Raw genomic sequence first — 26,444 nt, 5'->3', positions numbered from 1 at the left:
GATAGATTGGCATTAGAGAGCTAGACATCGGGCGATGTGTCAACGAGGCGGCTTGGCACTGAAGGGGTGGATTGAGAGTCCCACATCGATAGAGAAGGGATCGAGTGTCATCGAGGACATTCGGCCCTGAATGGGTAGATTGTGAGATCCAATGTCGATTAGGGAAGAAAACGAAACATTATTTATAATAGCAAACGAGTTTTAAAATCTGGAGAAAAAACTCGAAGAAAAGATCTGATAGCAGTGGTTATTATAGTTACCAAACCCACTTGACCCAAAATTTTGAGTTGGTTTAAAAGATTTTTACAACCTAACTCAACTCATATACAGTCCTACCATACTCTCTCCCTCCAAATCATTTGATCTGTCTCGTCAAGCACATTTTTATTAACTAGTATCGATCGCGAATCTAGAATTTTTAAACACATTTTTATTACTTCAACACTAAAAATGCATTTCAGTCACGTTTGAGCTCTGTCAATTCACCAAATTACGAAAGTATCCTCTATATTAACTTGTGTCGAGACCAATGGTTGAAAATAGAACAAGCCCACATTATTAATTTTATCAAAAAAAAAAAACAAAGATCCAAACTTTTTGGAAGAACAAGACATGTTTGTTTCAACTTGATTTTTTTTTTTTTTTTTTTTTTTTTTTTAATATTTCAACTTCTATTGATGTTTGAATCATTAACTACACATATCTATGATGTCCATAACATGAAAGACCAACGATAATCTCTAAAAACTGCGTCTTCTGGCTAAGACAGGAACATCATTCATGCATGCCCTTCGCCTTAGCGGGTGAGCTGTTGGATCTCTCTTCATGAACTTGCGGATCAACGCGCAGAATACTCTCCAGATCGAAGGCTCGACATTGTTTCGCCACACACGCTGTTCGTCGTAGAGAAATTTGCCGATATAAGCAACGACGGAGGAGAGGGAAACGACGCCGGTGACAAGGAAAAGTCCCCAGAAGCTGTTGATGCTCAAGCGGGTGGAAGATAATTCTGCCACTTTTGAAGCTGTGCATTCTTCCACATTTTTGAACCATTTGGTTTCGATCTCTTTCATTCGTTCGCCTTCCGTCACCTCTAAGATTTTCCTCGAGATGTCCGGTACTAAAGGCGAACCTATCGGAAATCCCTAAAAAAGAAGGTCACGTGTTATGATGAGAGATGTTCATTTAACTTTGAAAATGGAGATTGAAAAGGCTTCCTTTTTCTATCCCCGCCTCGCTAGGTGGACATGATGTATGTGTAACAATCCAAGCCTACTGCTAACATATATTGTCCTTGTTCCTGTTTGAACTTTTGCTGGAGAGAAGTTTTCACACTCTTATAATGAATGTTTTGCTCTCCAACAGATGTGAGATCTAACAATCCACCCCCTCGGAGGCCCAACGTCCTCGCTGGCACATCGCTCAATGTTTAGCTCTGATACAATTCACATCCTTATAAGGAATGTTTCGTTTCTCCTCTTTAACCAATGTGGGATCTGACAAACCACTCCCAAGGAGGTCCAATGTCCTCGCTGGCACACTGCCCGATGTCAGCCTCTAATACAATCCACATCCTTATAAGGAATGTTTCGTTCTCCTCTTCAACCGATGTGAAATCTCACAATCCACCCCACTTGGAGGCCCAGCGTCCTCGCTGGCACACTGTCCGATGTCTACTTCTAATATAATCCACACCCTTATAAGGAATGTTTTGTTCTCCTATTCAACCGATGTGGGATCTCACAAGCCACCCCACTTGGAGGCCCAACGTTCTCGCTGGCACACCGCCCGATGTCAGCCTCTAATACAATCCACACCCTTATAAGAAATGTTTCGTTCTTCTTTTCAACCGATGTGAGATCTCACAATTCACCCCACTTGGAGGCCCAGTGTCTCGCTGGCACCCTACTCAATGTTTGGGTCTGATACAATCGTGCTTTGTTCCTCTCTCTCCAACCGATGGGGAAATTCAATAAAATAGGAACAATACAGAAAAGATTAACACAACCCCTATGCAAAGACGACACGCACAAATCAGAAATAGTATCAAACCTAGACATCGGGCGATGTACAAACGAGGAGGCTAAGCCTCAAAGGAGGTGAACATGAAGGGGTGTGTCAGCAAGGACGTTAGACCTCGAAAGGAATAGATTGTAAGATGCCACATCGGTTAGAGAGTAGAACGGTGTAAAAACCTCTCCCTAGCAGACATGTTTTAAAAATCGTAAGTAAAAGCCCAAAGAGAACCATATATGTTTGCGGTTAGAGTAAGAAAAGACGAACTTACAAAGCCAAAGCCATCAGCTTTAAAGGTGGGTTCAGTGGTGGTATATTGAGAGCAATACTGAGCCAGAAACACTTTAATATAAGGAGTTTCATCCACCGCAGCAGAAATTCCACCATTCATACTTCCTTTAACGAAAAGTTCATGCAGTTCTTCAGCAGACTCATAAGTTTTAAGCTGAGAATCATCAAACTTCAACGACTTAAGAATTTCATACACAAAAGACCCTCCTTGGTACCCAATGTTCTCTCCATTTTTAAGAAGCAAATTGATATCATTCACACTCGGCTTCAGCTCTTGCACTGTCAAAAGTGATGCCAAACTTGCAGTATAGCTTTGAGTAATGATAAGAACCACAAACAGCCATAGTATCACCACAAGTCTCGTGCAATTGTTCAAAGTAACCTCCCCTAACATCAACAAAGTTCTTTAAAATGTTAACAAATTAACAAGAACAGAATGAACTGAAGAACTTGAGGGTGAGAGATTGCTTACTATGAGCGAAAACCATGGTGGAGAATGAGTACCAGAGGCTGGTGCAGATTTGATCCAATGAAGATCCACGAAACTCTTCGTTGACTCTGTGTTCTAGGATCCAAACAACGAGTGCTATGAAGAGGAAGAAGCCGGCTGTGAGCGCCCATAGCTTCCATGTTAGTGGCTTTAAGAACACCCATGCATTGGTGTTCTTCTCAGTCTTCATTGGCACCACCATGACCACTCCGGATGCTGTGAATGGTAATGTGTAGTCTATGTAGGTTGACCTGTTCGCCCGGATTGTTACGTCGCCCACCACCGCATCGAACTTCTGTTCATTCATAGCATTCATCTTATTAACCATTCATTTATGTTGAGGATTGTTGGGAGAGGAGTGATCATCTCCATTGTATGAGAACTTTTGGAGAAGCTAAAAGCAAAGCGATAAGAGTTTATGCTCAAAATGGATAATATCACACTATTGTGAAGGGTCGTGATTCCTAACATGGTATCAGAGTTATGCCCTTAACTTAGTCATGTCAATAGAATTCTCAAATGTCGAATAAAGAAATTGGGACCCTCGAGAGTGTAGTCAAAAGTGACTCAAGTGTCGAACGAAGGGTGTACTTTGTTTGAGAGCTCTAGAGAAGGAGTCGAGCTTCAATTAAAGGGAGGCTGTTTGAGGGCTTCATAGGCCTCAGGGGAGACTCTATGATGTAGTTTGTTCGAGACAAATGGTGTACTTTGTTCACGGGCTCCAAAGGAGTCGAGCCTCAATTAAGGGGAGATTGTTCGAGGGTTTCATAGGCTTACGGGGAGACTCTATGATGTACTTTGTTTGAAACAAAGGGTGTACTTTGTTCGAGGGCTCTAGAGAAGGAGTCGAGCCTCAATTAAGGGGAGGTTGATCAAGGGCTCCATAGGCCTCAGGGGAGGCTCTATGATATACTTTTTTCGAGACAAAGAGTGTACTTTGTTCAAGGGCTCTAGAGAAGAAGTCGAGCTTCAATTAAAGGGAGGTTGTTCGAGGGCTCCATAGACCTTAGGAGAGGTTCTATGGTGTACTTTGTTTGAGACAAAGGGTGTACTTTGTTCGAGGGTTCCAGAAAAGCAGTCGAGTCTCAATTAAGGGGAGACTATTCGAGGGCTCCATAGGTCTCAGGGGAGGCTCTATGGTATACTAATTTGTTCGAGATGAGAATCATTGGAAGATGAGTCCCACATCGGCTAATCAAGAGGTTGATCATGGCATGAGGCCTTTTACAGCAGCCAAAAGTAAAGTCATAAGAACTTACGCTCAAAATAAACAACAGGGTCGTTAACAATTCACGAACATGTTAACCTAATCTTATGACACTTACCCCAAGGAAGAGCTGATAAGTGAACTCATTGTAGCTACCACCAGGGACAGAATTAGATTTCTCAGCAGGAACGAACTCATAATCAACCTTATAAGGCAACTTCTCAATCACAGCCTTAAACACATCAATGCAATATCCTTCAACACCAATCGTTACATTCGTTTCAAAATCCCTTACCAGCTTCACAAACTCCCAAAATCCATCCTTCACCGGAACCCCAATTCTCAACTTCTTCCCATTCGTCGGAATCTCCCACCCTTTCGGCATAACAACCGGCTCCCCCGGCCAAATAATCGACCGCAACCCCTTCGCACCGCCGGAATCAACCAGCTTCCTCGTCAACCCAGTCTCCGGCGACCAAAACCCCACATTTCTCCTCCCATTACCAATAACATTCACAATCTCAAAAAGGGTCGATTGCAATTGCCCATTTATCAAACTAAATTCACCAGCCAACCCCGTGAACGTGACATCCGACAAGGCCTCACGCAACCTCGGACCATTTTGATTAACCCCAACGTTAAATAAATAATTCGATGAGTTAATTTTGGTGGCGGTGTATCGGAGGTTGTCGGTGCCGGCGAGTTCCACGGCGGTGGCCAAAGCCCAAGCGGCATCATAAGCCCATAACCCATAAACGTCCACCTCCGGAATATCCTCCACAGTTGGGTAATACCGCCGGAATCTCTTCCGCCAATCACGTTTCAACAAGTTAAGCCTTTTGGTTCTTGGGACATAAGTTCTAATTCCAACAACACCTTGCAAAGCTTCATAAGCTAATGGTTCGATTAAATCCAATTCATTTGCAATTGAATCAGTGATAATCCAAACATACCCACGATTCATCATTCCAAATTCTTGAACTTTCATGAAGAATCTTGAAGCGTGGCGTGTTAACATGTGTACTACGAACACTCTTGTTGGCATGTTTTTTAATTTGTGTAGCTCGTTGGTGATTTGGGTGTCGGTGGCTGTCGGGGAGATGAGGCTTTGGTAGGGTACGTCTGCGTCGGCTTCTTGTAGTGCGTCGATGAGGTAAGGGACGATGCCATTGCCGAACTCGTTGTCGGTGTAGATGGGGATGACTTGACGCCATTTGAAAGCTTTGATTATGGCTCCAATGGCTTTGACTTGAGAGGAATCGTTTTGGGCGATGCGGAAGAAGAAGGAGCTGCGTTGGGATGTGAGGGATGGGCGTGTGGCGGAGTAGGAGATGATGGGTACTTGTGCTTTGTCTCCTATGTTGATTATGAAGTTGGCTTGCATGGAGCTTGTTGGGCCTATTATGGCTTGTACTTCCTCTTCCTTTATCAAATCTAAAGCTGAGAATTTGATGAATTTCAATCAATCAAATCTTTCTCGAAAAAAAAATGTATGATCTTGTAACAGTTCAAGCTCAATGTTAGTAGATATTGTTCATTTTGATCGATTATATATAGTTGTTAGCCTCACCATTTTTAAAATGCATCTAGTAGGGAAGAGGTTTACACACGATTATAAGGAATGTTTCGTTTCTGTCTCCAACTGATGTGGGATCTCACAATCCACCCCTTAGTGTAGACATCAAGCTGGGTGTGCTAGTGAGAATGTTTGACCCTCAAGTTGGTGGATTGTGAGATCTCACGTTCGTTTGAGGGAACAAAATGGGACGTTTGACCCCCAAGTGGGTGGATTGTGAAATCCCACGTCGATTGGAGAGGGAACGAAATGGGACGTTTAGCCCCCAAGTGGGTGGATTGTGAGATCCTACATTAGTTGAGGAGGGAAACGAAACATTTCTTAGAACGGTGTGAAATCCTCTCCTTACTAGATTTGTTTTAAAACTGAGGTTGACAACGATACGTAACGGGCTAAAACGGACAGTATCTGCTAGTGGTAGGCTTGGTGTAACGGCTCAAGCCCAGTGCTAGTAGATATTGTCATCTTCACGCTTTCTCTCAAGTTTTTTAAAACGCGACTGCTAGGGAGAGGTTTCTACACCCTTATAACAAATGCTTTGTTTCTTTCTCCATGAAATCTCACAATCCACCCTTTTGGTATCATAGTCAAACATCGAGCTGTGTGCCATCGATGCCATGTCGATTGGAGAGGGAAACAAAACATTTATTAAAAGGGTGTGAAAACCTCTCGTTACTAAATGCATTTAGGTTGACGGCAAATATGTAACAGGCTAAAACAAACAATATCTAGTAGCGATAAGCTTGGTGTAACAACTTAAGTTCACTACTAGCCGATACTGTCTTCATTGGACTTTCCCTCAAAGTTTTTAAAATGAGTCGAAAAATTTCCACACACTCATAAGGAATACTTAGTTCTCTTGCCGAAATCGACGTAGAAACTTAGAATTGGACTGTTACAGACGAAAAGACGAACTAATATATAAAAGATGAGAGGGAACCTGCAGCAGCAGCATCAACAACGGTGTCATTGGAGTCAATGGTGCTAAGAGTCACTCTAGTCTTGTAATAACTCCGAGAAGAATACAAATCAGCTAGAGCCATTGAAACACAGCTCAACCCCATCTGCCCAACAACAAGATTCAAATCCAAAACCACACCCACCTTCACTTTCACTTTTCCCGCCGCCTCCTCCTCCTCCTCCTCCGCCGCCACCATCTCGGTGGTCGCCGCCGCCATGACTAACATGTTAAGAAAAACAACGATCACCACCACCCCCAAACCCCCTCTCAAACCCTTTCCCCTCCTCATCATTAAGCTTTGGATGAATTTGATTCGACTACTTTGATTAATATGACCAAAGTTTTGTTATTTTAATGGTGGGTTGGGAGTTGGGTGCATGACTTGACAAGAATTTGAATTTGATATTGATATCGGATATGAGGAAGAGATATCCAATCATGGGAACCAAAGCTTTTGGTTGTCCAAGACAATGACTTGTTCTTTGTTCATTATTTTATCAAGAACAAAGAATGACTTTAGTTTGATTAAAGCCTACTTGCTCAACTTGCCAATTATGGGTGATACTCAATATAATAACCATAATAATTAGTCAAACCCTATTATATGATTGGTTGACCAAGTATAAATACTCCGTAGTTTAGATAAGATGTTTGTTTAATCCAGGGGTTGAGGACCCACTTCGAATGGGATGGAGAATCCCTGTTTAAATGGAAAATAAGAGAAGGAGTATAGAGAGATTTCTCCTCGTTAGCTAAATAGGGACGAGAATGGAGATTATATTTTTCGTCTCCGTCTCGGCCCCTAACTCTACCAAATCTCTACTTCTCCTAATGGACCTCACCGATGCTTTTGTTGGTCGGGATGCTTTTTTACCAATGTTTTGCTTGGTTTTCGTGATGCTTTCTTAGGTTACAAAACCCTAGATGCCTTATAAAATCAAAGGGAAATGACATCATAGAAGGGTTTGATTTAGAGTTCATGAGTGTAACGTACGATTGTCGTCAGCCTCACTGTTTTATAAAACACATATGTTAGGGATAGATTTCCACACCCTGTTAGAAATAAAGAATACTTTGTTCCCCTCTCTAACCAATGTCAGATCTCACATTCCACCCCTCTTAAAGGACCCAAAGTCCTCGCTAGCACATCGCTCGGTGTCTAGCTCTAATACTATTTGTAACAACCCAAGTCCACTGCTATCAGGTATAATCATCCACTTTGACCCGTTACATATCGTTGTCAACCTCACGATTTTGGAGCATGTAACGCCCAGATCCACCGCTAGCAAATATTGTCCTTTTTGGGCTTTCCCTTTCGAGCTACGCGTCTGCTAGGGGAAGGTTTCCACACACTTATAAATGGTGATTTGTTCTCCTCCCCAACCAACGTGGGACATCACAAAACGCGTCTATTAGGGAGAGGTTTTCACTCTTGTAACGAATGTTGTGTTCCCCTGTCTAACCGACGTGGTATCTCACAACGAGGAATTCATATTTAATGTATATACAAATTATTATTCGACCAAAAATAATGTTTTTTTAATTATAAGATCAAAAGTCAACATTTTATTAAAAAAAACATCATTTTGGTTGGATCCAAGTGGGTTTTGGAGTCTTGGTTGGTTGTTGGAGCAAGTAGTAGATGAAAAAAAAAAAGGTTGTATCTATAGGGTTCAATATTAATTTATTTATTCATATTTTCTTTTAAGGTATTTATTTGTACATTAAAAAAAAAGGCTTAAAATTCTTTGACCATTTCTAATATAAACTCACCAACTTGGCGAGTCATGTCATTATCATCCTAATCCTTATTTGCTGTAATTAACTAATTTAGATTAGTCATTAATCATTTTCCTTAAGGAATAATATTATTCTTTTCACCTTCAAATTCTCCACACAACTTGATTCTTTCAATTAAAAAAATTATGTAGACGCACGTGTTAAAATTGTTTAAACATCGATTATTCCAAAAGCAATAGTCGTGTTAAAAAAATTCAATAAGTCGAAAAACTCGATTAACACAACCCAACCTGTATAATCCTTGTTGGGTTGGGTTGTGTTTGGTTTAAACCTTTAATGGGTTAATATTTGAATTTATTGTTAATTTTAAAAAATATATATTTATTTATTTATTTATTTTCATAATTTTTTTTGAATATTCTCGGACTATTCTTAAAAATAAAATTTTTAAGGTAATTTTTAAAATATTTATAGATCGATGTTTTAATTTTTAAAAAAACAAAATTTGAATAAATGACCTTAATAACTTGAACCAATCAAACTCAAAAATTTATGATTGGGTTGAATATTGTTTAAGGGTCGTTTTTTTTATTTTGAAAATATTTACTATCAAATAATTGGATTAAGTTTAAAAAATGTTTGAATCTAACTCAATTCCACCCACAAATAGAAAATGCCCTTCAAACCCGGTAGAGGAAGGGCAAAAAAATAGCACATTAACAAAGGGAGAAGGGCATCTCTTGTCCCGTATCAATTAGAAAGACATTTCTTCCGGGACAACAATGTCCAAGGAAAGAATCTCTCACGGGAGTTACACGATAGTCCATTGTAAATGTCTGAACCTAACTCAATTCAACCCACAAATAGAAAACGCCCTTCGAACCCGGTAGAGGAAGGGCAAAAAATCGCACATTAACAAAGGGAGAAGGGCATCTCTCGTCCTGCATCAATTAGAAAGACATTTCTCTCGAGACAACAATGTTAGAGAAAGAATCTCTCCCGATAATAAAACCTACTGTCCATTGTTCTTCGGAAGTAAGAAAAGTGCACATTATTGGTATATTACGAGCAAATGGTAAGTACAAAGGTGATGAAAACAAAACGTCGATCTGTTTCAATTAGCTGGAGGGTGATGATCGGGATGAACACGAACACCATTTCTAAATGCCCTTCGTTGCAGCCGGTAAGCTCTTGCATCTCTATCCATGAACTTGCGCCCCACTTGGTGGAATCTTTGCCGCTTTGGAGCATTTGTATACCACCACAGCCCTCGCTCGTCGTACAGAAATTTGACCATATAACAAATGATACAAACTGCAGAAACACTTGCGACGATCACGAAAAGTGCCCAGAAACTGTCCACGCTCAAACGTGTTGAAGACAATTGGGAGGCTTCAGAAACTGAACATTCTCTCACTTTTTTGAACCATGCGTTCTCGATCTCTCTCATTCGGTCGCTCTCTGTCACCTCCAAGATCGCTCTTGAGATGTCTGAAACTAATGGGGAACCTATCGGGAAGCCCTGTAGAAAAGAAGTTACTGTCAGAAACCACGACTATTCACAACGGTATGATATTGTCCATTTTGAATATAAGCTCTCGTGACTTTGCTTTGGGCTTCCCCAAAACACCTCATACCCTCGAACAAAGTACATTATAGAGCCTTTTTTGAGGCCTACGGAGCCCTCGAACCGTCTCCCCTTAATTTGAGGCTCGACTTCTTCTCTAGAGTCCTCGAACAAAGTACCCATTTGTTCGACACTTGAGTTGTAAACTCATGATCATGTATTCCTTACTTTAAATTCATGATTGTTCCCTAAATTAGCCAAGGTGGGACTCCTTCCCAACAATCCTCCCCTCCAACAAAGTATACTATAAAGCCTCCTTTGAGGCCTATGGAGCCCTCGAACAGTCTCCCCTTAATCGAGGCTCGACTCATTCTCTGGAATCCTTGAACAAAGTACCCCTTTGTGTCGACACTCGAGTTATAAACCCATGATCATGTATTCCTTGCTTATAAGCCTATCATCATTCCCTAAATTAGCCATCCTGGGACTCCCTCCCAACAATTCTCCCATCGAACAAAGTACACTATAGAACCTTCCCTGATGCCTATAGAGCCTTCGAACAACCTCTCCTTGATCGAGATTAACCAATATGGGACTCCCTCGTTCCTCAACCATCCTCTCCTCAAACAAACTATACTATAGAGCCTCCCCTTAAATCTATAAAACTCTCGAACGGCCTTCACTTAATCAAGACTCAACTCCTTCTCTAGACTCCTCAAACAAAGTACACCCTGTTCAAAACTCGAGCCACTTTTCACTACACCTTCAAGACTCACAGCTTTTTTGTTCGACATTGAACGATTCTATTGACATGACTAAGTTAACAGCATGACTCTAATACTATGTTAGATATAATCAAGGACATGACTCTAATACCATGTTAGGAACCACGACTCTCCACAATGCTATGATATTATCCACTTTGAGCATAAGCTCACATGACTTTATTAGACCTCATACCAACGGAGATCTATTCCTTACTTATAAACCCTGCAAATCTCAGACTCCCTCCCAACAATCCTCACCAGAAACCGAAATAAAGTACAAAACCACGAGCTTTAGAAGGAACTTACAAAACCAAAGCCATCAGCTTTATAAGTGGGTTCAGTAGTAGTATATTGCGAGCAATACTTAGCCAGAAACAGCTTAATATAAGGAATTTCATCCATGGCAGCTGAAATTCCACCATTAGAGCTTCCTTTAGATAAAAGCTCATGCAATTCTTCAGCTGTACGGTAAGTTCTAAGCTGGGACTCATCAAACTCCAATGACTTAAGAATCTCCCGAATAAAAGACCCAACTTTATGCCCAATGAACTCCCCATTCCTTTGCAGCTGATGGATGTCCGTCACAGCCGGTTTCAAATCTTGAACCGTCAAATACGAGGCCAAACTTGCAGTGTAGCTTTGTGTAATGATCAAGACCACAAACAGCCATATAATCACCACGAATCTTGTCCAGTTATTGAACGTAATCTCCCCTGAAAATTTGAAATATCATCACTAGCTCAATAGAGTCAAGCACAATAATTGTACGAGCCCATTGTATATTTATTTGAACAGAGATTTTAAGAGAAAGATATCTACATATTTTTAGGAGAGATTTAGATATTTTAGAAAAAGAGTCAGATTTGTTAGGTCTAGATTCGGTAGGTTCTAGTATAAATACCCTCCACCCTACTTAGATTATTCCTCTCATAAATCCAAAAACAATAAAAGGTGTGCTAGTGCTTTCCATAGAGTTGTGTTCAACAATTGGTATGAGAGTCATGCCCTAAACTTAACCATGTCAATAGAATCCTCAAATATCGAACAAAGAATTGTGAGCCTCGAAGGTGTAGTCAAAAGTGACTAAAGTGTCGAGAAAGGAGTCGAGCCTCGATTAAGGAGAGGCTATTCGAGAGCTTCATAAGTCTTAGGGGAGACTTATAGTGTACTTTGTTCGAGGGGAGAATTGTTGAGGATTATTGGGACTGAGTCCCACGTTGGTTAATTTAGTGGAAGATCATGGGTTTATAAGTGAACAATACTATCTCCATTGATATGAGGTCTTTCGGGAAGCCCAAAGCAAAGTCATGAGAGCCTCCACTCAAAGTGGACAATATCATACTATGGTGGGGTTGAGGGTACGTACGATGGGCGAAGACCATGGTGGAGAATGAGTACCAAAGGCTGGTGCAGATTTGGTTCAATGGATGGCCGCGGAAGTCTTCGTTGATGCGGTGCTCGAGGACCCATACGACGAGTGCCATGATGAGGAAGAAGCCGCCTGTGAGGGACCATAGGCGCCCTTTTAGTGGCTGTATGAATACCCATGCGTTGGTGTTCTTCACGCTCTTTATTGGTACCACTAGTGATACGCCGGATTCTGCAAAGGGTAATGTGTAGTCGATGTATTTTGACCTGTTTGCTCGGATTGTTAGGTCGCCCACCAATGCATCGAAGTTCTGATCATTATACGAGATCAAATATGAGTTAGTGGATATTGTCTTCTTTGAACTTTCTTTTTTGAGCTTCTTTAAAATTATATAATGGGTCTGTTAGGAAGACGTTTCGATACCCTTATATGAAATTTTATCTCACAATTCACCCTTTTGGGGGTCAGCGTCGTCGCTAGTACATCGTACTGTGACGAGCTCTTATACCATTTGTAATGGCTCAATCCCATCGCTAGCAGATATTGTTCTATTTGGGTTGTCCCTTTCGAACTTCCCTTCAAAATTTTAAAATGGGTCTGCTAGGGAGAGGTTTCCACACCCTATAACGAATTCTATCTCGTAATCCACCCCTTTGGGAGCCAGCGTCGTCGTCGCTAGCATACCAAGATTTTAAAATGGGTCTGCTAAGAAAAGGTTTCCACACCCTTTACAAGGAGTGCTATCTAGTAATCTACCCTCTTGGGGGGCCAGCGTCGTTGCTGACACACCGTTTGATAACTGACTCTAATACCATTTGTAATGACTAAATCCCACCGCTAGCTGATATTGTTCTTTTTCAGTTTTCTCCTTTTGAGTTTCCCCTCAAGGTTTTTTAAAACACGTCTCCTAGGGTAGAAACCGCTCCTTAACAGACGCGTTTTAAAACCATAAGGCTGACGTACGATACGTAACGCGCTAAAACGAACAATATCTACTAGCAGTGAGCTTAGGCTGTTACAAATGGTATCAGGGTCCAAACACCAATTAGTGTGTCAGCGAGGACGCTGGCCCCCCAGAAGGGTTCACATCATTATACGAAAGAATGAAACATTTCTTATAAGGGTGTGAAAACTTCTACCTAGTATACTCATTTTAAAACTTTGTGGAAAACCCTAATGAAAAGCTCAAAGAAGACAATATCTGATAGAGCTATTACACATTAAAAACGATAGCAACAATGATATATATGATACTAACCCCAAGGTAGATCTGATAAACCAAGTCATTATAGGTACCACCAGGCTCCGCAGCGGTTTTATGAAAGGGAATGAGCTCATAACCAACAGCATAAGGCAACGCTTCAACAACAGCTTTGAATACTTCAATACAATACCCACTCACTTTCGTTGTATTCGTCTTAGCATCATGAACTATACTCACAAACTCCCAAAACCCATCCTTCACCGGAACCACCACTCTTAACTTCCTCTCCGCCGTCGAAACCTCCCACCCTTTTGGCCGGTGGCCAGGATCTCCCGGCCAAATAACCGATTTCAACCCACCTCCTCCTCCTCCCAAACCCTCCAATACCCTCGTCAGCCCACTCTCCGGCGACCAAAACCCCACATTTCTCCTCCCATTACCAATAACATTCACTATCTCCATAACCGCCGACTCCAATTGCCCATTTCTAAGCACAAATTTTCCGGCCAACCCATCAAACGTAACATTTGAGAGCCGATCACGAAGCCTTACACCATTTTGATTGACACCCAAATTGTGTAAATAGTTCGATGAGTTCATTTTCAATGCCGTGACATTCGCCGGGCTATATCGAAGGCGGCCAATGCCGGCCTCTTCCACGGCGATCGCCAACGCCCAAGCCGCATCATAAGCCCATAATCCGAACACGTCGAGCTCCGGGATGTGTTCGATTGTTGGATAATACTTTAGAAATCTCTTCCGCCATGAATCTTCAAAAGCTTCAAGCTTTTGAGTTCTTGGGATGTAAGTTTTTATTCCAATAACTCCTTGCATTGATTCAAAAATCGAAAGATTTATTGAATCCAGCTCGTTTGTGATACTATTTGTAACAATCCAAACATACCCTTTATTCATCATTCCAATTTGTTTGGCTTTGATGAATATGCGTGAGGCGAGGCCAGGTAACATGTGTACTACAAACACTCTTGTTTGCATGGTCATGAGCTTGTAAAGTTCTCCGATGATTTGGTCGTCGGTGGCGGTAGGTGATATGATGCTTTGGTAGGGTACGTGTGCGTTGACGTTTTGTAGGGCGTCGATTAGGTATGGGATGATGCCGTCGCCGAACATGTCGTCGACGTAGATTGGGACGACTTGTCGCCATTTGAAGGCTTTTACGATGGAACCAATTGCTTTAACTTGAGAAGCATCGTCTTGGGCTGCTCGGAAGAAGAATGAACTGCGGTGGGATGTTAGGGATGGTCGTGTGGCGGAAAATGAGATGATGGGTACGTGTGCTTTGGCTCCGACGTCGATCACGAAGCTGGCTTGCATCGAGGTTGCTGGGCCTATTATGGCTTGAACTTCCTCTTTCTTTATTAAATCTAGAGCTGAAATTGAAAAGGTGACCAAATTGTTGAGGGTTATTGAAAGGAGCCGTCTCGACTACTTAAGAGGAAGATCATGGATTTATAAATAAGGAATACTGTCTCTATTGGCATGAGGCCTCTTGCGGAAGTACAAAGCAAAACCATAAGAGTTTATGCACAAAGTAGACAATATCATACCATTGTGGAGAGTCGTTATTTCTAATATGGTATCAGAGTCATGTCTTTAACTTGGTTATGTCAATATAATCCTCAAATGTCGAACAAAAAAATTGTGAGCCTCGAAGGTGTAGTCAAAAGTGACTCAAGTGTCAAACAAATGGTGTATTTTGTTCGAGCACTCCAGAGAAGGAGTTAAACCTCAATTAGGAGAGGCTGTTCAAGGGCTCCATAGGTCTCGGGGGAAGCTTTATGGAGCCTAGAAGGTGTAGTCAAAGGTGACTCAAGTGTCGAACAAAGGGTGTATTTTGTTTGAAGACTCTAGAGAAGGAGTCGAGCCTTGATTAGGGGAGGCTGTTCGAGGGCTCCATAGGTCTCAGGGGAGGCTTTATGGAGTCTCGAAGGTGTAGTAAAAAATGACTCAAGTGTCGAACAAAGGGTGTACTTTGTTCGAGGACTCTAGAGAAGGAGTGGAGTCTTGATTAGGGGAGGCTATTCGAGGGCTCCATAGGTCTCAGGGGAGACTTTATGGAGCCTCGAAGGTGTAGGCGAAAGTGACTCAAGTGTCGAACAAAAGGTATACTTTGTTCGAGAACTCCAGAGAAGAAGTCGAGTCTCGATTAGGGGAGGCTATTCGAGGGCTCCATAGGACTCAGGAGAGGCTTTATTGTATACTTTGTTCGAGGGAAGGATTGTTGAGAGGGGGTCCCACATCGACTAATCTAAGGAACGATGGACAATATCATACTGTTGTGGATACTGTGGAGAGGCGTTCATTATTTGTGACACAAATTTAAACAAGTAAAGAAAGAACCTGCAGCGGCTGCATCAACGACAGTGCCATTAGAGTCGACCGTCTTGAGAATCACTCTGGTTTTGTAATGACTCCGAGAAGCATAGAAATCAGAGAGAGCCATTGAGATGCAGGCCATACCCATCTTCCCAAAAGCATTAGGATTCAAAACCACGCCCACCTTCACTTCCACTGCCGCCGCCGTCTTCTCCTCCTCCGCCGCCGCCATCGCCGCCGCCAAGACCATGAACAAGACCCACAAACCGCCTCTCCTCATGGTTTAGTTTTATTAATCTCTGCTAAAAACCTCTTTCCTTAAGTGGAACTTGTTCCTGTGAAGACCAATGATTGGATCTTTATTTATTAGATTTGTATTAAGAATAATTGATAACGACTTTGTTTTGATTAAGTCTAGTTGCTCAATTAGTTGCTAATAATCTATGTTTAAATTAAGTCAATGTCTTCTACCTCAAAAAGAAAATAATAATAATAATAATCAAAATAATAAATTTTTCAATAATACTCGAATTTAAAAAAAAAAAATCTAAAAAATACTGTTACTATTAGTTTCCGATAAAAACATCGATATTTTGTTTCAAAAATGTTTCAAAAAATGTCCGGTTAATTTTTTTAAGATTCAAAAATACATTTATAATTCGTGTCACGTTTTAAAAAATAATCATGAACTTTCAAAAGTAAGATTAAAAATTTCGAAAATAAACTACGAGGTACCAATAGACATTTTCGTTCATATATTGATGGTAAAAAAAAATTTTAACCAAGATAAAAGGTGTTGATGTTACTCCTTAAAATTTTATGGGTATCTGTTAAATATAGTACCGATAATAAATATATTTTTTTAATATTTTTAAAAATAGTTGAAGGGTGTTAATAATTTTTTTTTAATTTCAAAAGTATTTTTGAAACATACCGGTTTCAATAAATATATATTTTTTAGATTTTTTTTTTTTAAATTTAAAGGTATTATTTATTAATTTTTTCATAGGGTCGAGAGGAATTTATGTCTAGTTTATATACTAAATTATTATTTATTATCAACTTGAAACTAAAATATATATGAAAAATCTTATCTTATCTTTTTTAGTTTATAAAATTAAAAGTCAACTTTTCATTATCCAACAACCGGCTGACATTTTGACTTTAATCTACAAAGAAAGCAATTTTGCTATATGATTAAAATATAATATTGTCACTTTAAATATAAGTTCTTAAGTGAGCTTCCAAAAAGATCTCATAACAACCGAGATAATATTTTTTTATTATAAACTCATGGTCATTTTCTAAATTAGCCGCTCAACTTTTATCCAACACATCTTATACAAAATTGATAAACATTTGAAATAATTAATTTTAGTATAAGATAGTAAGAAGAATAATAATATGATTTTTTATGCTTATAAAGTATGACGTAATGTTTAAAAAAACATATTAATATTCTTTTTTTTCAAACGTAATTTTAATAAATTTTTATAAACACATTTATTATGATCTCTTATCCATTAATTCAACTTAATCTTATCTAATGATGTTTTAATTATTTTTTTTTAAATTTGTCGTGGAAATTAATGATTGGTTATAATTATACGCGAATAATAGAAGAGAAATTAGAAAGTGAAAATAGAAGAAGAATATTTTTAATTATAAATTAAATTTGACGTAAGAAAAAAAATAATAATAAAAATGGAATATCTGTTACCAGAGTGGACGAGTATTTTATTTTTTTAACTTAAATTAAATAAATAAAGCACCATAAAAATGAATTTTAAAATCATTTAAAAAAAAAAATCCATTGGTTGATTGAAGCACAATTTATTTAATTAAATTTAAGAGAAAAAAAATATTTAAAATGGACCAAACCAAAAGGAAAAATAAAAAATAAAATAAAAACCTTTTAAATTATTTACGTCATATAATCCTTATTTTATTTTCCACTTTTTGAAATTATTAAATTAAAATGGAATTTTTCTTATTCTTCATAGCTGATAATATTGATTTTGGTATGACGTGATATTTTCTTATTTTATTAATTGGTTTAATCAATAAATATAATTCAAACTACTCCGTTTAAATCGTAAGGATTGGGTTGAGTAAAAAAAAATTACGATTTACGTTAGATTGAATTTTGAAAAATTAAAAGTCGATTCGGTTCGTAGGTCGGAATTTTTTATTGAATCAGAGAAATGCAAGAAGAGCTTAGTTGTATTAAATGTGGAACGACCCAACCTCTCTGTTAAGGATATTTAGTAATAAATTATAGTTTACCATATATATTATATTTGATATTTTATTATAAGGCAAATATCTAACATTTGCCTTATTACTATAGGTATCTTTCCATTTATTGTTATTTCCATTTATTACTATTTCCATATCCTTGTAATTTATTTGATTATAAATAAGATAACTTTCACACCATTTAGGTGTGGTGGATTCAGCAAACATTCACATTCTCAAATTTGGATATGCTAGTGGTGTGACGACCCCCAACCAAGGGAGTGATTGTGTCCAGTATGTCCCCCGTATTTCCGACATGCTAAGTCCGTAACGCCAGGAGCAACTAATGATCCGTAACATGAGTAGGCAATATCATGACTCTTTCTATTTCCAAGTCGGGTCAATTCAACCATCTCATAAATAGGGTTTGTTATTAATTAATATGTATTGTAAATAAGTCCGACTTTTTTTAATTAATTAAAAAAAATGAAGAACCCGACAACCTAACTTGAAAGTAGAGGGTTGAGTTATGAACATATTTAGGTCATTCTGGATACCAACCTAAGATTTTGGATTGGTCCAAAAAAAAAAAATTAACCTGACCCGTGTACACCCTAATAAAAATTGATAAGTACGACTCATTAGAATGTTATCTTCTTTAGATAGTAAGAGAAACACCTCGACTCGACCTCATAGTCCACCAAACCCTTTTCTCCTCTTTTGGGTCAACGTAAACTTAACGGTTTTCACCTCATAAGACATCATGACGTATAACACTCTATTTTATCTCTTATTTTTAATATTTTATCGAGACTTTTTGTAGGTTAAAATATTTAGGTTAAAGATGGGAGAGCATATATGCAAGTGTTGCCATAATATTATAGTTTATACGTGAAGCATCTCTGACACAAACTAGACGTGGACTCCAATAATATCTAAATATACATTTATGTCAATCATGTCATGTCCTCCATAAAATTTAACCAATTGATACATCGTACGTCCGGTTCAGAGGGGCAGGGATATCCGAACCCTAGAAAGGTAGCTTGGTTCTCTCTTGGATGGGCCGAATGTGTACTATAAGGAGAAATTCCTGCACCCCTTTTGAACAACTACTGAATCCAACTAAGCTATAAATTGGAGACCGTCGACTAATTGATTTAAGGTAATTTTTTGTTGTCGTGATTTGTGATGTGAATTCAGTGAGTCGTCCCACCTTCCTACAAGTTCTCTCAGCCCATCTCGAATACGATGCGGTATGATACTCGTGACCCTGCTGGTGGTTTTTAGATTTTAGATTTTTCGATCACTCGAAACAATCTTGACTGGCACAAGGATCTCCTGACACTAACCTCCGGATAATGAATTTACGAACACTTTGAATAATGCGAGATAAAGCTAATCACCATAATACTCATAGTCAAACTTGGATTAAAAAAAAAAAAAAAAACTTTTCATATTTAAAAAAATAATTAAAAATATTTTTGTGGTTAATATTATATTAAAAAAATAAATGGTACTAATGAAACTTTTCAAAATTCCAACCGTATTTTATTATTAAATAAATATATAGTTCAAAAATATTTTTATTAATTTCATTCAATTTAAAATTTTAAAAATATTTTTAAAAAACATATGATAATGTTTATAATAGAATTTTAAATAAAAAAACATAAATAGTTATTAAAAATTAGATATTTTAGTTTAGATTTTTATAGTAATTTTAATTTTATAATATTTTTATTTAAATAAATTACATAAAATTATACCTTTTTTGTTTTGATATTCCCCAACTTGTTCACCTTCATTTATTCTTTTCAACATGTACAATTTGTACTTTTCCCTCTTTTATTATTATTATTTTTTTAATTTTCACTTTTTGAAACTATTTTTAAATATTGGTCAAATTTTCAAAAATAAATTATTTTCACTAAAAATATTTGTAATTTAAAAAATAAAAAAATAAAAAAAACTTATTATCTCAACAAAAATTTTAAAAAATATATAAATATAAATAGAAAAAAATACAAATTTTCCCATCCTTGTGTAATTGAAATTAATTTCATAAAATAAATAAATATTTTTTTCCGTATATTCGATAGATTCAAATTATTTATAAATATTAATTATAATATCTTTAAAATCGAGTCATGACAGTAATAATAAATTTCACGATCATCGAAACGTACATCAAATCAAGCTTTTATAAATAGTTCGAAACTTTATTTTATATAAAGTAATTTATGGGAGAATAAAAAAAAATTCAACATATTCTACCTTTAAATAAAATAAAAGAAAAAATAAGGCGATTTAATTCATTAATAATTATCTTAATACATACGTTATTAGATAATGATACAATTAAGAACATACGTTTTAAAGGATAATATTACCATATTAGAATATGAGTAACGATCGAGTAAATAAGAGGTATATGAATATGTCGAGAGTGATCTCGAAGATACGATGGTTAAAAATACTTCAAATATTTTATGGTTATTACAAAAATACCCTTGATGTTGCCAGAATAAAACAAGTTTAACAAGGAGTCGGAGTTCGACCCCGTCAAAAGAGGACTTAGTCTCCTAATCGAGGTTTATGTCAGAATTGTTTGAAGCTGAAGCTAGCTCATTCCCTGAACAACGTGGGCTAGGAGAGGAGGAGTATTCCCCACAATGACTACGACCGATTCATCTGGACGTCTCTTCCGTCATATAGACGGTGGAAGAACAACTTACGGAAATTAGGACAGCCTTGGCCCAACAAAATGAGATTCTAGCACAAAGTTCCTCCGTCAAGATTGCTAATCTTAAACCAACCCTAAACCCTTCGATAGTTGATCTTTACTAGTATAGAGCATAACCCTCCATGAAGAAAATTTTGATACGAATTTAGGGTTCAAAATTAGGATTTGAAAGTTTGTGTATTTAGGTAGAGTAACTGTGAGATCTCACATTGGTCGGAGAAGGGAATGAAGCGTTCCTTATAACGGTGTGGAAACCTCTCTCTAATAGACTCGTTTTAAAAACCATGAGGCTAACGACGATACGTAACAAGCAAAAACATACAATGTTAGCCGTTGGCTTGGGCTGTTACAAATGATATCAAAGTCAGGCATCGAGCAAAGTGATGGACTTGGGCTGTTACAATTGATATTAGAGTCAGTCACCAAATGGTGTGCCAACGAGAACGCTGGGCCTGTAAGAAAAGTAGATTGTGAGATCCCACATCGGTTGGAAAGGGGAACGAAGCATTCCTTATAAGGGTGTGAAAATCTCTCCCCAACAGATGTGCTTAAAAAAACGTGAGACTGATGACGATACGTAACGAGCCAAAACAGACAATATTTGTTAGTGGTGGGCTTGAGCTGTCACAAATGGTATCAAAGTCAAGCATCAAGCAAAGCGATGGACTTGGGCTGTTACAACTGGTATTATAGTCAGGCACCGAGTGGTGTGCCACGAGGACGTTGGGCCCCTAAGGAGGGTGGATTGCGAGATCCCACATCGATTGAAAAGGGGAACGAATCATTCCTTCTAAGGGTGTAGAAATCTCTTCCTAACAGACTTGTTTTAAAAATCGTGAAACTAATAATGATACGTAACGAGCCAAAACGGACAATATTTATTACTGGTGAGCTTGAGCTATTACAAATGGTATCATAGCCAAGCACCGAGCGGATTGATGAGCTTGAGTTGTTACCATAACTATCATTTAAGACTCTTATCTTAAAAAAGCTATAATTATATTCGTAGACACTAAATTATACCCGTCTTTACAGCTAGTTGTCATTAACACATATTGATATGATATGATGTAATTCTTTATAAGAAAAGACAAGACGACAAGTGACACGACTTAAAAGCGGGACGAAAATGTCGGGTTTGAAACTTGAAAATTACAAGAATATTAAAAATAATTAAAAAAAATAGAAAATGTAAAAGAAAAAGAAAACCAAAAAACATGATGGGAATGGTAATAATATAAGAAGGAATGGTTTTAATATGACCAAAGCTTATATTAAATTAGTAATCCAAGGTGGAAAAAGTGAATAAAATGTCACACAGATTTGAAGGGGTAGTGATGTAATGTTCTACAGTAACGAATATATTTCATTTAATTTCAAAATTAAACTATGGTTGAGTTTCGGTCAGACTCGGGCAGCATCCTACGTCTCCGGTCATCCTTATCATAATTTTCATATATATATATATATATTTCTCGTTTTTAAGCCACCATTTATATTGTAATTTAAAATTTTAAATGTTAAAAATATTTCCAAATAATGGCAAATTTTTTAAATAAAGTTAAATTATAAATTTTATAATTTTAAATTTTGAAATTGGTTGAATAATTATTATTAATATATTTTATTATAATGAAGGTTTTGTTCCCTACCCAATCGCGTTTAAAAAATATTCATAGTTTTTAAAAAATAGTATTAATGTTGTTAATAGTTTTAAAAAGTTATTAGCAGTGATATATAGACGATAGTTTAGATATATATATTTTATTTTCGGTTCCGTCTCTCTCATATGCTTCAGCTACTCGACTTTTTATTTCTATTTTCTAGAATATTCTCTTGATCTCTTCTTTTCGTTCTTCGTTCTCTGCAACTTCTCTTATTTCTCTTATTCGTCTTTCTTACCAAATATTAAAACGTTAAATAAAAATGAGGAACTCTCTTATTTTGCTAGCATTTTCAAACATAAATTTTCACGAGATGTATGTGAGTGAGGATAAATTATATTAGAAAAACTTATGTTAAACTGTGGGAATAGTCTTCACTGTTAGAAGCGAGGTATAAGTAACTTAATCATGTCATAGAAAAAATGTGAGGGTCATAAGTGTCAAATTCAGATTCTAAATTCTACTCTAAATCCTGGACATGAATCGTTACATAAATTTGTAAAATATTCTTAGCATTTTAAAATAAAGTACTAATATTTTCGGTCGAAACTAATGGTAAATATATTTATTATTATTATTTATTAGTTTAACAGTATTTTTTAACTTTCTTATTAACAAATTTAATAAATTTTGAAAATTAAAAAATCTTTTTTATAAATACCAAACTTAATTATAAAAAAACTTATTTTATTATTAAAAACTAAAATTTAAATTTAATATATATATATATATATATATATATATATAATATTTAAAACTATAAAAATTAAATTTTAATTAATGATTGAGACCAAATTTAATATTTAATATACTTATATAATAATAATAATAATAATAATAATAATAATAATAAACAGGGATTTCGTCGCCTATAAATATAATTGAGGCGGTTCTACTCTCGACGCTCACTTTAAAAATTTCACCCAAAATCCATCACTATAGTAGTCAGTCCCAGTCCAATTTTCCGGCGACATGAGAGCCATTTCCCCCTCCTCCTCAGCCGCCATCGCACCGCCGCCACAGACGGCGGCAATCTGGCAGCGAACTTCATGGCACTCGCCGGTGCCGTATCTATTCGGCGGGCTGGCGGCGATGGTGGGTCTGATCGCCTTCGCGCTGCTGATCCTCGCCTGCTCGTACTGGAAATTGTCGACCCAAGAAGAAGAAAGAGATTTAGAGAGCGGAAATAATGAACAAACCGACGAGAAAATCAAAGAGCTGTCGGAAACGAAGGTTTACGAAGAGAAGATTTTGGTGATCATGGCCGGCGATCAAACGCCCCGTTTCTTGGCCACGCCGGCGACCCCCAATTTTCCCTCCGTCAACTCCCATTCTAATGATGATGACGAAGCTGACTGAATTAGGACTAATAATTATCTTTCTTTTTTTTTTTTTTATAACCAAAGTTACCAATTTTTGGGTGTAATGAGAATGTAAATTTTAGAACAGAAATAATTAAATTTTGTTAATCTACCTTAAATATTTAAATTATTATTTAATTAATTAATTCCACGTCACTTTTTTTAAATTTATTGTAAATTAAATTATAGAGTTTTATTAAAAATAAAAGCAATAAAACTTTTTATTTTATTGAATATTTACACAAAAGTAAATATCTTTTATCATTTTAAATGTTAAAATTAAATTGGATAAAATACTCACAAATTAATAAAAAAAAATTATTTAAGGGATTTTAATTTTTTAAATAATAGAACTGAATTCTAATTTAGTAATTTAATCAACAGTTTATTTCAGTATTATTCATCTTCATCGTATTACTATATACTAATTACCTTTAAAAAAAAAAGAAATAAATAAATTTTTTTGTTATGAATAAAAGGACATAATAAAATATTTTTAGAAACATGGACCCCACAACATCAATCCCCAAACATTATAATTACTATATATTCAATTTTGAGTATAGTTTGGAAGATAATTTAAAAGAAAAAAAAAGGGAATTTGATACGTCAAAAATATAATATTAATATCTACTGAATAAATTCTTCCAATTTCTTTATATAAGGAAATTAGATATTAATGGGTATTTTTCTTTTTTCTTTTTTGTTTTTTTTTTCCTTTTTATTTAAGGTATTAATATTAAAAAGAGTAAAGCAAAGAAAATGCCTGTAAATTATATGGGGGGGTTGGGGAGGAAGGACACGTGTCAAAGTCTAGTGTTCGTGCGGTGAAACGACACCGTATCACCTTATTCTCTATTATCCCTAAAGTACCGATTTTGAATTATCTTAAATTAAATTAATAAAGTATATTTAAACCTACCTAATTCTCAAAAGGGCCAAGGGTGAGAAGTGGGCTTGAGCCCATACAAAATGAAGCCCAACAATTAAATTTCATGTTAAAAATGGGCCATGACCAACGAACAACCAGGCTTGGGCCGGTTGTTTGGGCCCAACAGAAGTCCCTAGAAAAAGCCTTTCAATTATTCACCTTTTGTTATGTTAATGTTTTATTAATTAGTTACTAAATGAAAATCAAGTATTTTTTACCATTATTTATTTATTTTTCCATTCAGTCAGGCGATAAATTCTTTTGGTTTCTATGGCTAAGCCCCGCCCACGTGTTTCTCTCTCATTCGTCCATGGCTGATTTCCTTGGTCCCACAGGATAGACTCTCACGCGCATGATGAACAAAAGGAATAGCATAGAGCTGAGAGAGAGAGAGAGAGAGAGAGAGAGAGAGAGATTACATACCATTTTCTTCAGTTTTCCGCCATTGAAGTATGGCTTCGAAGCTTTGTGATTCCTGTAAGGTGGCCGCTGCCACTCTCTTCTGCCGAGCTGACTCTGCCTTTCTTTGCCTTGGCTGCGACTCCAAAGTCCATGCAGCCAACAAGCTTGCTTCCCGCCATGCGCGCGTATGGCTTTGTGAAGTCTGTGAGCAAGCTCCTGCTCATGTTACCTGCAAGGCCGACGCTGCTGCTCTCTGCATCACTTGCGACCACGATATCCACTCTGCCAATCCCCTCGCTCGCCGTCATGAGCGAGTTCCTGTCACGCCTTTCTACGACTCTTCCAACTCCGACAACTCTCTCGCCGTTAAGCCTGCCGCTGCAATCAACTTCCTAGATGATCGTTATTTCTCTGATGTCAACACCGACGCCGCCGAAGAGGCCGAAGCTGCTTCCTGGCTTCTTCCAAACCCTAACCCTAAGCCAATCGAAAATACAGATCTGAACTCGGGGAAGTTAGAGTTTCTAGAAATGGATCCTTACCTAGATCTGGATTACGACCGCGTAGATCCGAAATTAGAAGTGCGAGAGCATAATAGCTCAGGCGCCGATGGAGTCGTTCCGGTTCAGAGCAAAGGCGTCGATCTCTCATCGGTAAACGATCGTAGCTTCGGCATCGACTTCCCCTGCGCTAAATCGTTCCCGTACAGTTACAATCCTCAGTCAATCAGTCACAGTGTAAGTCATCGCAGTTCTCAATTCCTCGTCCAGTTAGTTTCTCATCCAAAATCAAAATCCGGCACCTATAAGATGAATTGATTTAACCACAACATGAATCTCACCTCTCACTTATTCTTCATGACTTTCAGGTATCATCCTCGTCGGTCGAGGTCGGAGTCGTTCCGGAGGGGAACACGATAACGGAGATATCGAATCCGTACACGAAACCGTCAACGGAATCGACTGTTCCACCGCTGCAAATCTCGCCGGCAGATCGAGAGGCGAGAGTGTTGAGGTACAGAGAAAAGAGGAAGAACAGAAAGTTCGAGAAGACGATTCGATACGCATCTCGTAAGGCCTACGCCGAGACGAGACCACGAATCAAGGGACGGTTCGCCAAACGGACGGATATCGAGTTGGAAGCCGACCGAGTGAGTGGATACGGCGTCGTTCCGTCGTTCTAAGTTTGAATAGCTAATAAAATAATAATTAATTAAAAAATAGTTCGTGTAAATAGGAAGGAAGAAAAATAGCTGGGGCAGTTGATCAACGAAATCTGACTGTTGGATCAAGTACAGCATTTTTTTTTTTTTTTTTTTTGTAAAGAAAATCTATGGGAGTTTGGTCAAAAAAGGTTTTCGAAATCCCAATTTTCCTTAATTTTTAATTTTAGATATTGGGATTTCGTCTATCATTTTATGAAACTTTATTGGTGAGCTGAATTAGCTTCCTCTTTGGTTTGGATATTTTATTTAATTTTAGTTTACAATTTCCTCACCTTAGTGGGGAATTCTACCCAATAATTTAATTATATCTCAAGTTAATCCTAATAATTGCCTAAGTGAAACCGAGACGGAA

At 37.5% G+C, this 26,444-nt stretch overlaps 4 protein-coding genes and 1 pseudogene across 4 annotated transcripts; 3 read left to right on the top strand and 2 right to left on the bottom strand.

Moving 5' to 3' along the window:
* Positions 1-560: 560 nt before the first annotated feature.
* Positions 561-6,843, bottom strand: LOC111454463 (glutamate receptor 2.5-like). Its single transcript, XM_023095952.1, has 5 exons — positions 6,521-6,843; positions 4,123-5,444; positions 2,780-3,092; positions 2,288-2,694; positions 561-1,145 (listed from the first exon to the last, which is right to left on the bottom strand). Exons 1-5 carry the CDS (start codon positions 6,831-6,833, stop codon positions 741-743), a joined length of 2,760 nt encoding a protein of 919 aa, XP_022951720.1. The 5' UTR covers positions 6,834-6,843; the 3' UTR covers positions 561-740.
* On the top strand, positions 1,942-2,055 carry LOC111454779 (annotated as a pseudogene).
* Positions 6,844-9,055: 2,212 nt separating the features above from the next.
* LOC111454464 (glutamate receptor 2.5-like) lies at positions 9,056-15,842 on the bottom strand. Its single transcript, XM_023095954.1, has 5 exons — positions 15,550-15,842; positions 13,243-14,579; positions 11,982-12,294; positions 10,922-11,328; positions 9,056-9,803 (listed from the first exon to the last, which is right to left on the bottom strand). Exons 1-5 carry the CDS (start codon positions 15,803-15,805, stop codon positions 9,396-9,398), a joined length of 2,721 nt encoding a protein of 906 aa, XP_022951722.1. The 5' UTR covers positions 15,806-15,842; the 3' UTR covers positions 9,056-9,395.
* A 7,166-nt stretch (positions 15,843-23,008) lies between these two features.
* Positions 23,009-23,638, top strand: LOC111454501 (protein GLUTAMINE DUMPER 4-like). Its single transcript, XM_023095995.1, has one exon. It carries the CDS (start codon positions 23,146-23,148, stop codon positions 23,530-23,532), a length of 387 nt encoding a protein of 128 aa, XP_022951763.1. The 5' UTR covers positions 23,009-23,145; the 3' UTR covers positions 23,533-23,638.
* A 1,092-nt stretch (positions 23,639-24,730) lies between these two features.
* On the top strand, positions 24,731-26,335 carry LOC111454500 (zinc finger protein CONSTANS-LIKE 4-like). The gene is made up of 2 exons (XM_023095993.1): positions 24,731-25,604; positions 25,736-26,335. The coding sequence occupies exons 1-2, from the start codon at positions 24,918-24,920 to the stop codon at positions 26,048-26,050; spliced, it is 1,002 nt and encodes a 333-aa protein (XP_022951761.1). The 5' UTR covers positions 24,731-24,917; the 3' UTR covers positions 26,051-26,335.
* The last annotated feature ends 109 nt before the right edge of the window (positions 26,336-26,444 follow it).

This window comes from Cucurbita moschata, unplaced genomic scaffold, assembly GCF_002738365.1.
Source record: "Cucurbita moschata cultivar Rifu unplaced genomic scaffold, Cmos_1.0 Cmo_Scf00016, whole genome shotgun sequence".
NCBI lineage: Eukaryota > Viridiplantae > Streptophyta > Magnoliopsida > Cucurbitales > Cucurbitaceae > Cucurbita > Cucurbita moschata.
The sequence above is the reverse complement of the archived record's forward strand: the minus strand, read 5'-3'. Positions and strand labels throughout refer to the sequence as shown.

Coding starts and splice junctions, on each gene's coding strand:
- LOC111454463 (XM_023095952.1), bottom strand. CDS start 6,833: ATGATGAGGAGGGGAAAGGGTTTGAGAGGGGGTTTGGGGGTGGTGGTG. Junction 5,445..6,520: donor TGTTGATGCTGCTGCTGCAG/GTTCCCTCTCAT, acceptor TCAAATTCTCAG/CTTTAGATTTGATAAAGGAA. Junction 3,093..4,122: donor CTTATCAGCTCTTCCTTGGG/GTAAGTGTCATA, acceptor ATGAATGAACAG/AAGTTCGATGCGGTGGTGGG.
- LOC111454464 (XM_023095954.1), bottom strand. CDS start 15,805: ATGAGGAGAGGCGGTTTGTGGGTCTTGTTCATGGTCTTGGCGGCGGCG. Junction 14,580..15,549: donor CGTTGATGCAGCCGCTGCAG/GTTCTTTCTTTA, acceptor TTTCAATTTCAG/CTCTAGATTTAATAAAGAAA. Junction 12,295..13,242: donor TTTATCAGATCTACCTTGGG/GTTAGTATCATA, acceptor TATAATGATCAG/AACTTCGATGCATTGGTGGG.
- LOC111454501 (XM_023095995.1), top strand. CDS start 23,146: ATGAGAGCCATTTCCCCCTCCTCCTCAGCCGCCATCGCACCGCCGCCA.
- LOC111454500 (XM_023095993.1), top strand. CDS start 24,918: ATGGCTTCGAAGCTTTGTGATTCCTGTAAGGTGGCCGCTGCCACTCTC. Junction 25,605..25,735: donor CTCAGTCAATCAGTCACAGT/GTAAGTCATCGC, acceptor CATGACTTTCAG/GTATCATCCTCGTCGGTCGA.